Below are 12,507 nucleotides of genomic sequence, written 5' to 3' on the forward strand. Positions count from 1 at the left end.
GTTTATATACTACGGTCTCCATGTTTTATATACTACGGTCTCCATGTTTTATATACTACAGTCTCCATGTTTTACTGTCAGATACTGTATTTATATACTACAGTCTCCATGTTTTATATACTACGGTCTCCATGTTTTATATACTACGGTCTCCATGTTTTACTGTCAGATACTGTATTTATATACTACGGTCTCCATGTTTTATATACTACGGACTCCATGTTTTTATATACTACAGTCTCCATGTTTTACTGTCAGATACTGTATTTATATACTACGGTCTCCATGTTTTACTGTCAGATACTGTATTTGTATACTACGGTCTCCATGTTTTATATACTACGGTCTCCATGTTTTATATACTACGGTCTCCATGGTTTATATACTACGGTCTCCATGTTTTACTGTCAGATACTGTATTTATATACTACGGTCTCCATGTTTTATATACTACGGTCTCCATGTTTTATATACTACGGTCTCCATGTTTTATATACTACGGTCTCCATGTTTTACTGTCAGATACTGTATTTATATACTACGGTCTCCATGTTTTATATACTACAGTCTCCATGTTTTACTATCAGATACTGTATTTATATACTACGGTCTCCATGTTTTACTGTCAGATACTGTATTTATATACTACGGTCTCCATGTTTTACTGTCAGATACTGTATTTATACACTACGGTCTCCATGTTTTATATACTACGGTCTCCATGTTTTATATACTACGGTCTCCTTGTTTTATATACTACGGTCTCCATGTTTTATATACTACGGTCTCCATGTTTTATATACTACGGTCTCCATGTTTTATATACTACGGTCTCCATGTTTTATATACTACGGTCTCCATGTTTTACTGTCAGATACTGTATTTATATACTACGGTCTCCATGTTTTATATACTACGGTCTCCATGTTTTATATACTACGGTCTCCATGTTTTATATACTACGGTCTCCATGTTTTATATACTACGGTCTCCATGGTTTATATACTACGGTCTCCATGTTTTACTGTCAGATACTGTATTTATATACTACGGTCTCCATGTTTTATATACTACGGTCTCCATGTTTTATATACTACGGTCTCCATGTTTTACTGTCAGATACTGTATTTATATACTACGGTCTCCATGTTTTATATACTACGGTCTCCATGTTTTATATACTACAGTCTCCATGTTTTACTGTCAGATACTGTATTTATATACTACGGTCTCCATGGTTTCTATACTACAGTCTCCATGTTTTATATACTACGGTCTCCATGTTTTATATACTACGGTCTCCATGTTTTACTGTCAGATACTGTATTTATATACTACGGTCTCCATGTTTTATATACTACGGTCTCCATGTTTTATATACTACAGTCTCCATGTTTTACTGTCAGATACTGTATTTATATACTACGGTCTCCATGGTTTATATACTACAGTCTCCATGTTTTATATACTACGGTCTCCATGTTTTATATACTACGGTCTCCATGTTTTATATACTACGGTCTCCATGTTTTATATACTACGGTCTCCATGTTTTACTGTCAGATACTGTATTTATATACTACGGTCTCCATGTTTTACTGTCAGATACTGTATTTATACACTACGGTCTCCATGTTTTATATACTACGGTCTCCATGTTTTATATACTACGGTCTCCATGTTTTATATACTACGGTCTCCATGTTTTATATACTACAGTCTCCATGTTTTACTGTCAGATACTGTATTTATATACTACAGTCTCCATGTTTTATATACTACGGTCTCCATGTTTTATATACTACGGTCTCCATGTTTTATATACTACGGTCTCCATGTTTTACTGTCAGATACTGTATTTATATACTACGGTCTCCATGTTTTATATACTACGGACTCCATGTTTTTATATACTACAGTCTCCATGTTTTACTGTCAGATACTGTATTTATATACTACGGTCTCCATATTTTACTGTCAGATACTGTATTTGTATACTACGGTCTCCATGTTTTATATACTACGGTCTCCATGTTTTATATACTACGGTCTCCATGTTTTATATACTACGGTCTCCATGTTTTATATACTACGGTCTCCATGTTTTACTGTCAGATACTGCATTTATATACTACGGTCTCCATGTTTTATATTCTACGGTCTCCATGTTTTATATACTACGGTCTCCATGTTTTACTGTCAGATACTGTATTTATATACTACGGTCTCCATGTTTTATATACTACGGTCTCCATGTTTTATATACTACGGTCTCCATGTTTTATATACTACGGTCTCCATGTTTTATATACTACGGTCTCCATGTTTTACTGTCAGATACTGTATTTATATACTACGGTCTCCATGTTTTATATACTACGGTCTCCATGTTTTATATACTACAGTCTCCATGTTTTACTGTCAGATACTGTATTCATATACTACGGTCTCCATGGTTTATATACTACAGTCTCCATGTTTTACTGTCAGATACTGTGTTTATATACTACGGTCTCCATGTTTTATATACTACGGTCTCCATGTTTTACTGTCAGATACTGTATTTATATACTACGGTCTCCATGTTTTACTGTCAGATACTGTATTTGTATACTACGGTCTCCATGTTTTTATATACTACAGTCTCCATGTTTTTATATACTACAGTCTCCATGTTTTATATACTACGGTCTCCATGTTTTATATACTACGGTCTCCATGTTTTACTGTCAGATACTGTATTTATATACTACGGTCTCCATGTTTTATATACTACAGTCTCCATGTTTTACTATCAGATACTGTATTTATATACTACGGTCTCCATGTTTTACTGTCAGATACTGTATTTGTATACTACGGTCTCCATGTTTTGTATACTACGGTCTCCATGTTTTATATACTACGGTCTCCATGTTTTATATACTACGGTCTCCATGTTTTATATACTACGGTCTCCATGTTTTACTGTCAGATACTGTATTTATATACTACGGTCTCCATGTTTTATATACTACAGTCTCCATGTTTTACTGTCAGATACTGTATTTATATACTACGGTCTCCATGTTTTACTGTCAGATACTGTATTTATATACTACGGTCTCCATGTTTTATATACTACGGTCTCCATGTTTTATATACTACGGTCTCCATGTTTTACTGTCAGATACTGTATTTATATACTACGGTCTCCATGTTTTATATACTACGGTCTCCATGTTTTATATACTACGGTCTCCATGTTTTACTGTCAGATACTGTATTTATATACTACGGTCTCCATGTTTTATATACTACAGTCTCCATGTTTTGCTGTCAGATACTGTATTTATATACTACGGTCTCCATGTTTTATATACTACAGTCTCCATGTTTTACTGTCAGATACTGTATTTATATACTACGGTCTCCATGTTTTATATACTACGGTCTCCATGTTTTATATACTACGGTCTCCATGTTTTACTGTCAGATACTGTATTTATATACTACGGTCTCCATGTTTTATATACTACGGTCTCCATGTTTTACTGTCAGATACTGTATTTATATACTACGGTCTCCATGTTTTATATACTACAGTCTCCATGTTTTACTGTCAGATACTGTATTTATATACTACGGTCTCCATTGTTTATATAATACGGTCTCCATGTTTTATATACTACAGTCTCCATGTTTTACTGTCAGATACTGTATTTATATACTACGGTCTCCATGTTTTATATACTACAGTCTCCATGTTTTATATACTACGGTCTCCATGTTTTATATACTACGGTCTCCATGTTTTATATACTACGGTCTCCATGTTTTACTGTCAGATACTGTATTTATATACTACGGTCTCCATGTTTTATATACTACAGTCTCCATGTTTTACTATCAGATACTGTATTTATATACTACGGTCTCCATGTTTTACTGTCAGATACTGTATTTGTATACTACGGTCTCCATGTTTTGTATACTACGGTCTCCATGTTTTATATACTACGGTCTCCATGTTTTATATACTACGGTCTCCATGTTTTATATACTACGGTCTCCATGTTTTACTGTCAGATACTGTATTTATATACTACGGTCTCCATGTTTTATATACTACAGTCTCCATGTTTTACTGTCAGATACTGTATTTATATACTACGGTCTCCATGTTTTACTGTCAGATACTGTATTTATATACTACGGTCTCCATGTTTTATATACTACGGTCTCCATGTTTTATATACTACGGTCTCCATGTTTTACTGTCAGATACTGTATTTATATACTACGGTCTCCATGTTTTATATACTACGGTCTCCATGTTTTATATACTACGGTCTCCATGTTTTACTGTCAGATACTGTATTTATATACTACGGTCTCCATGTTTTATATACTACAGTCTCCATGTTTTGCTGTCAGATACTGTATTTATATACTACGGTCTCCATGTTTTATATACTACAGTCTCCATGTTTTACTGTCAGATACTGTATTTATATACTACGGTCTCCATTGTTTATATAATACGGTCTCCATGTTTTATATACTACAGTCTCCATGTTTTACTGTCAGATACTGTATTTATATACTACGGTCTCCATGTTTTATATACTACAGTCTCCATGTTTTATATACTACGGTCTCCATGTTTTATATACTACGGTCTCCATGTTTTATATACTACGGTCTCCATGTTTTACTGTCAGATACTGTATTTATATACTACGGTCTCCATGTTTTATATACTACAGTCTCCATATTTTATATACTACGGTCTCCATGTTTTATATACTACGGTCTCCATGTTTTACTGTCAGATACTGTATTTATATACTACGGTCTCCATGTTTTATATACTACGGTCTCCATGTTTTATATACTACGGTCTCCATGGTTTATATACTACGGTCTCCATGGTTTACTGTCAGATACTGTATTTATATACTACGGTCTCCATGTTTTATATACTACGGTCTCCATGTTTTATATACTACGGTCTCCATGGTTTATATACTACGGTCTCCATGTTTTATATACTACGGTCTCCATGGTTTATATACTACGGTCTCCATGTTTTATATACTACAATCTCCATGTTTTACTGTCAGATACTGTATTTATATACTACGGTCTCCATGTTTTATATACTACGGTCTCCATGTTTTATATACTACTGTCTCCATGTTTAACTGTCAGATACTGTATTTATATACTACGGTCTCCATGTTTTATATACTACGGTCTCCATGTTTTATATACTACGGTCTCCATGTTTTACTGTCAGATACTGTATTTATATACTACGGTCTCCATGTTTTACTGTCAGATACTGTATTTATATACTACGGTCTCCATGTTTTATATACTACAGTCTCCATGTTTTATATACTACAGTCTCCATGTTTTACTGTCAGATACTGTATTTATATACTACGGTCTCCATGTTTTATATACTACAGTCTCCATGTTTTATATACTACGGTCTCCATGTTTTATATACTACGGTCTCCATGTTTTATATACTACGGTCTCCATGTTTTATATACTACGGTCTCCATGTTTTATATACTACAGTCTCCATGTTTTATATACTACGGTCTCCATGTTTTATATACTACGGTCTCCATGTTTTATATACTACGGTCTCCATGTTTTACTGTCAGATACTGTATTTATATACTACGGTCTCCATGTTTTATATACTACGGTCTCCATGGTTTATATACTACGGTCTCCATGTTTTACTGTCAGATACTGTATTTATATACTACAAAGTGTCCGTGTTCTAGAATTGAGACATTTAATCATTTCCAATGACTTCATCATTGTTTTGTTATCTGCCCCGTGATGGTTTCTGGTGGTTAACTTGTTTTGGTTTCCCCTCAGGCTTCATAATGCATTATAGTGGTTAGCTATACCTTTATTAATCACCCCCCAGGCTTCATAATGCACTATAGTGGTTAGCTATACCTTTAGTACCCCCCCCCCCCCCCAGGCTTCATAATGCACTATAGTGGTTAGCTATACCTTTATCCTCCACCCCCAGGCTTCATAATGCATTATAGTGGTTAGCTATACCTTTAGTACCCCCCCCCCCCACCAGGCTTCATAATGCATTATAGTGGTTAGCTATACCTTTAGTACCCCCCCCCCCCCCAGGCTTCATAATGCACTATAGTGGTTAGCTATACCTTTATCCCCCACCCCCAGGCTTCATAATGCATTATAGTGGTTAGCTATACCTTTAGTATTCCCCCCAGGCTTCATAATGCATTATAGTGGTTAGCTATACCTTTATCCTCCACCCCCAGGCTTCATAATGCATTATAGTGGTTAGCTATACCTTTAGTATTCCCCCCAGGCTTCATAATGCATTATAGTGGTTAGCTATACCTTTATCCTCCCCCCCAGGCTTCATAATGCATTATAGTGGTTAGCTATACCTTTATCCTCCCCCCCCAGGCTTCATAATGCATTATAGTGGTTAGCTATACCTTTATCCTCCACCCCCAGGCTTCATAATGCATTATAGTGGTTAGCTATACCTTTATCCTCCACCCCCAGGCTTCATAATGCATTATAGTGGTTAGCTATACCTTTAGTACCCCCCCCAGGCTTCATAATGCATTATAGGGGTTAGCTATACCTTTAGTACCCCCCCCAGGCTTCATAATGCATTATAGGGGTTAGCTATACCTTTAGTACCCCCCCCAGGCTTCATAATGCATTATAGGGGTTAGCTATACCTTTGTTATTCCTCTTCAGGCTTGCATCGAGGCCCATGAGAAGGACATGGAGCTGTCGTTTGCCATCCAGCGCAGTAAGGACATGCAGTGTGGCGTGTGTATGGAGGTGGTGTTTGACAAGGCCAACCCCAGTGAGAGACGCTTCGGCATCCTGTCCAACTGCTGCCACTGCTACTGCCTCAAGTGCATCCGCAAGTGGAGGAGCGCCAAGACGTTCGAGAGCAAGATCATCAAGTAAGGAAGTAGTGTTTATTATCGCGAGGGACAAGATCATCAAGTTAGGAAGTAGTTTGTATTATCCCGAGGGACAAGATCATCAAGTTAGGAAGTAGTTTTTATTATCCCGAGGGACAAGATCATCAAGTAAGGAAGTAGTTTTTATTATCCCGAGGGACAAGATCATCAAGTTAGGAAGTAGTTTTTATTATCCCGAGGGACAAGAATATCAAGTTAGGAAGTAGTTTTTATTATCCCGAGGGACAAGATCATCAAGTTAGGAAGTAGTTTTTATTATCCCGAGGGGCAAGATCATCAAGTTAGGAAGTAGTTTTTATTATCCCGAGGGACAATTAATTTTGCAGCACGTAGTCAAAAATACAATGAACACATGACAATAAATATAGACCTAAAACCAAAGCAGTGTATGCTGCAATATGTAGACAATACTACTACAGCTTATTGAGGTAGATGAGACTACTACAGCTTATTGAGGTAGATGAGACTACTACAGCTTATTGAGGTAGATGAGACTACTACAGCTTATTGAGGTAGATGAGACTACTACAGCTTATTGAGGTAGATGAGACTACTACAGCTTATTGAGGTAGATGAGACTACTACAGCTTATTGAGGTAGATGACCCAACACCTGTTTAGAGTGTTGGGTCACGTCCAACTAAACCTCTCTCTCTCTCTCTCTCTCTTCCCAGGTCCTGTCCAGAGTGTCGGATAACGTACAACTAAACCTTTCTCTCTCTTCCCAGGTCCTGTCCTGTCCAACTAAACCTCTCTCTCTTCCCAGGTCTTGTCCTGTCCAACTAAACCTCTCTCTCTCTTCCCAGGTCCTGTCCTGTCCAACTAAACCTCTCTCTCTCTCTTCCCAGGTCCTGTCCCGTCCAACTAAACCTCTCTCTCTCTCTTCCCAGGTCCTGTCCAGAGTGTCGGATAACGTCCAACTTCGTCATCCCCAGTGAGTACTGGGTGGAGGACAAGGAAGACAAGCAGAAACTGATACAGAAATACAAGGATGGCATGGGGTAAGATATGTACTGATGATAGGAGGGGGTAAGATATGTACCGACGATAGGAGGGGGTAAGATATGTACCGACGATAGGAGGGGGTAAGATATGTACTGATGATAGGAGGGGGTAAGATATGTACCGACGATAGGAGGGGGTAAGATATGTACCGACGATAGGAGGGGGTAAGATATGTACCGACGATAGGAGGGGGTAAGATATGTACTGATGATAGGAGGGGGTAAGATATGTACTGATGATAGGAGGGGGTAAGATATGTACTGATGATAGGAGGGGGTAAGATATGTACTGACGATAGGAGGAGGGGGGTAAGATATGTACTGATGATAGGAGGGGGTAAGATATGTACTGACGATAGGAGGAGGGGGGGTAAGATATGTACTGATGTAAGGAGGGGGTAAGATATGTACTGATGATAGGAGGGGGTAAGATATGTACTGATGATAGGAGGGGGTAAGATATGTACTGACGATAGGAGGAGGGGGGGGTAAGATATGTACTGATGATAGGAGGGGGTAAGATATGTACTGATGATAGGAGGGGGTAAGATATGTACTGACGATAGGAGGAGGGGGGGTAAGATATGTACTGATGATAGGAGGGGGTAAGATATGAACTGATGATAGGAGGGGGTAAGATATGTACTGACGATAGGAGGGGGGGGTAAGATATGTACTGACGATAGGAGGAGGGGGGGTAAGATATGTACTGACGATAGGAGGGGGGGTAAGATATGTACTGACGATAGGAGGAGGGGGGGTAAGATTTATTTATTTTATTTTATTTTACCTTTATTTAACCAGGCAAGTCAGTTAAGAACAAATTCTTATTTTCAATGACGGCCTAGGAACAGTGGGTTAACTGCCTGTTCAGGGGCAGAACGACAGTTGTACCTTGTCAGCTCGGGGGTTTGAACTTGCAACCTTCCGGTTACTAGTCCAACGCTCTAACTGACGATAGGAGGGGGTAAGATATGTACTGACGATAGGAGGGGGGTCTGTCTCTCTGTTCCTCATCTATATCTGTAATAATCACTGTCCTCTGCTGACGGTCCCGTCCGTCTCTGTTCCTCAGGACTAAAGCCTGTCGTTACTTCGACCAGGGTCGGGGCACCTGCCCGTTTGGCTCCAACTGCTTCTACAAACACGCCTTCCCTGACGGGCGGCTGGAGGAGCCTCAGAGGAGACCAGCAGGGTGCAACGGCAGGAACAGGGTAAGACGCTGCCCTGACAAATGTCCTTTCTGTCAGAAATAGATTGAGACCATTTTTGGTTTTCCTATGGGGGTTCATACGTTTAACAGACACCGATGTGGCATTTGGACATTTTGTGTTTACGGTCCAGAAGTTCTCAGCCCTATTGTAAAACGCTTCCTGTTCTGCTTTCGTAATACCGAAACGAATTCCTGTTTTTTTTTTAAATATATTCCTGTTCTCCCCTCCAGAACTGGAGGAGGACACCCCTGTGGGACCTGTTTGAAGAGCGGGAGAACAGCAGCGACTCTTTGGACAACGAGGACGAGGAGATGGTGACCTTTGAACTGAGCGAGATGCTCCTCATGCTCCTCGCCGCGGGAACCGACGACGACGTCACGGACTCGGAGGACGAATGGGACTTGTTTCACGAAGAGCTGGACGATATCTACGAGATTTACCTATAGCAACATCTCCCTAACGTTACCGTTGAAACCCCCCTTTATCGTTTTTGACTACCCCCCCCCCCCCCCCCCTCTTTACCTTTACCGTGCTGTAGAATGGACTGTCTTGTGTGTTTGGACAGTAGCTTCTCTCCTCTGTGTTGTGGCAGTGCCGTTGGGGCAGGCCTTTCATTCAGAAATCAACTACATGAAGAAGAAGAAGAAGAAGGAGAAGGAGAAGAATTAACAGATTAAAAAAACAAATGTAAATGAAAACAGTGGGGTAAATGAAACAGGTGGGTGTAAAACCATTTTTCTAGAAACATCCTGTCCTTGTGAATTTATCTATCCGTGTCAGGTTCATGTAAAAATAAAATAAAATAACAACAACAAAAACAAAGGGGGGAAAAAATTACAAACATTTTTTGGAAAATATCGCTAATAAACAGTGTTTATTTGTGGACGTGGGTTTGACTTACCGTTTTTACCCAGGTGATGTTTTTAAGACTTGTGTTTTGTTTTGTTTTGAGGATGATGCACCACAACCAACTCTACACAACTATACTTCCTGGTGATGATGTCATGTCTGTGGTGGTCATGGGTATTGTAGTCCTCTGCTCATGCACTGAGTATATTGGGTGGAGGGAGACAGCAGTCCTGTCGACTTCCTATATTCACATGTACCCTCTTGATTCACTCTCTTTCCCTCCTCCCTGGTGGTGGGAACTCCCTCTGTCAAGGAGGGGGATGAGGACGACTCCTCTGTCAAGGAGGGGGATGAGGACGACTCCTCTGTCAAAGGGGGGGGGGGGGGGCCTTCGGGGAACAACTTACAATATCTAAAGTTGTTTGTTTTAAATGGGCCACTTTTATTTTGTCCCCCCCCCGATCGAATCGCAGCTATTATTCAGGAACACCCGTGGTACCTAATGACAAGTCTCCCCTCAGAACCGAGCTGATAGTGACACTCGCTGACTCTGTGTCCCTAGTGGCGCCATATTGTGACGATACACTGAGTGAACAAAACATTAGGAACACCTTCCCAATATTGTTGCACCCCCACCCCCCCCTCTCATTTCTTCAGGGGCATGAACTCTACCAGGTCTGATCCTTATACCGTAGGGCTCTAGTGAACCACCAGTGGTCTAGAGAGGGTGCCATTTGGAACACAGTCCTGTGTCTTGGTCACTACTACTTCTCTTTGAACTCCCATTTAGAATGCACTATATATATATTATGTTTCTCTTCTTGTTTTTCTATGGTCCACAACCATCCATCATGACTTGAAATTAAAGTTTATTATCAAAAGTTACCAGGGTTGCTTTACTGAGTGGAATTCATTATTGATCATTAAACTTGTGCTCTGATATTATGGCTTGTATGTAGTACACGTGTGTCTATATATATGTAGTACACGTGTGTCTATATATGTAGTACACGTGTGTCTATATATGTAGTACACGTGTGTCTATATATGTTTTGGAATTTCACTTACATTTCTACATTTTAAGTGGGGGCTCTGACATGGTGGTTCTATGTGATCTGTTGTGTTACCCAGAATGCATTATTTTGTTACCCAACTAACTCAAGTCCCTACTCGGGGAGGGGGGGGGGGGGGGCAGTCGTTCAAGGTTTAGCATTCTCTGCCGTGCTTTGTCCTCACTCTGAAGGTCTGTTGCCGTCCCAGCCAATCAACATGTCTGTTGCTGTCCCAGCCAATCAACCGCGGCATGTTTTAATGACATGTCTGTGTACGGTGGGGAATTGATGTGACATCGGGGGGGGGGGGACGTCGGTCCATATTACTGTCTTCTCTCTGCTGTCTCTCTGAATGTCTTATGTCCCAGAATCCACCTCTGTTCCATATAGTTCTGGATACATGGAGCCTGGGTAACTGAGGTTCTGGATACATGGAGCCTGGGTAACTGAGGTTCTGGATACATGGAGCCTGGGTAACTGAGGTTCTGGATACATGGAGCCTGGGTAACTGAGGTTCTGGTTACATGGGGCCTGGGTAACTGAGGTTCTGGATACATGGGGCCTGGGTAACGGAGGTTCTGGATACATGGAGCCTGGGTAACCGAGGTCCCGGTGTTCTGGATACATGGGGCCTGGGTGGGATGAAGCCTGGGTAACCGAGGTCCCGGTGTTCTGGACACATGGAGACAGGGTGGGATGAAGCCTGGGTAACCGAGGTCCCGGTGTTCTGGACACATGGAGACAGGGTGGGATGAAGCCTGGGTAACCGAGGTCCCGGTGTTCTGGACACATGGAGACCGGGTGGGATGAAGCCTGGGTAACCGAGGTCTCGGTGTTCTGGACACATGGAGACACCAGTAGTCCATTTACTCTACTGGAGGATTCAGCTAGAAATGCTTCAGACCAGAGGGCTAGACTAGCTCTGGTCCAGGGTGTCTTCAGGCTGCTAGCTCATTATAGATAGTGATGGATGGTGAGAGCACAACGACGCCCTGCACCAGAGCTATAGGGCTAGAGCCTCTACTTCCTGTCACCTCTAGACATGGAGTCTCAACTTCCTGTCACCTCTAGACATGAAGCCTCTACTTCCTGTATGACACCTCTGAAGAGGTGACGGAATTATATCTAATCTATTCCTGGCTCCTCACTTTATAAATAGCCTTGCCTATCAATTGCCAGGCACTCCTAGAATACCAAGGGATTTTGCTTAACAAATCCTAGGGATAGATCAACCGTTATATCAACAGTATGATTCGTGTCCAATGTTGCGGAATTATTGGGAAAGGAGTCTCAATTTAAAAATCCTGGAAAGCTCAAAAAAAGAACAAAACGATTGGTGATACGCATCTGCACACAGCAATAATTCCGTCCACCGCATTTCATTCCAGTGG

General features: G+C 40.5%; 1 protein-coding gene across 1 annotated transcript in view; it reads left to right on the plus strand.

Moving 5' to 3' along the window:
* LOC139404710 (probable E3 ubiquitin-protein ligase makorin-1) overlaps positions 1-10,037 on the plus strand; it is a 48,861-nt gene extending 38,824 nt beyond the window's left edge. The window contains exons 5-8 of the mRNA XM_071147341.1: positions 6,763-6,977; positions 7,888-7,998; positions 9,077-9,215; positions 9,446-10,037. Of these exons, the coding sequence (XP_071003442.1) occupies positions 6,763-6,977; positions 7,888-7,998; positions 9,077-9,215; positions 9,446-9,661 (681 nt within the window). The 3' untranslated portion in view covers positions 9,662-10,037. The remainder of the gene's footprint in view (positions 1-6,762; positions 6,978-7,887; positions 7,999-9,076; positions 9,216-9,445) is intronic.
* Positions 10,038-12,507: the final 2,470 nt, after the last annotated feature.

This window comes from Oncorhynchus clarkii, unplaced genomic scaffold (genome assembly GCF_045791955.1).
Source record: "Oncorhynchus clarkii lewisi isolate Uvic-CL-2024 unplaced genomic scaffold, UVic_Ocla_1.0 unplaced_contig_10581_pilon_pilon, whole genome shotgun sequence".
NCBI lineage: Eukaryota > Metazoa > Chordata > Actinopteri > Salmoniformes > Salmonidae > Oncorhynchus > Oncorhynchus clarkii.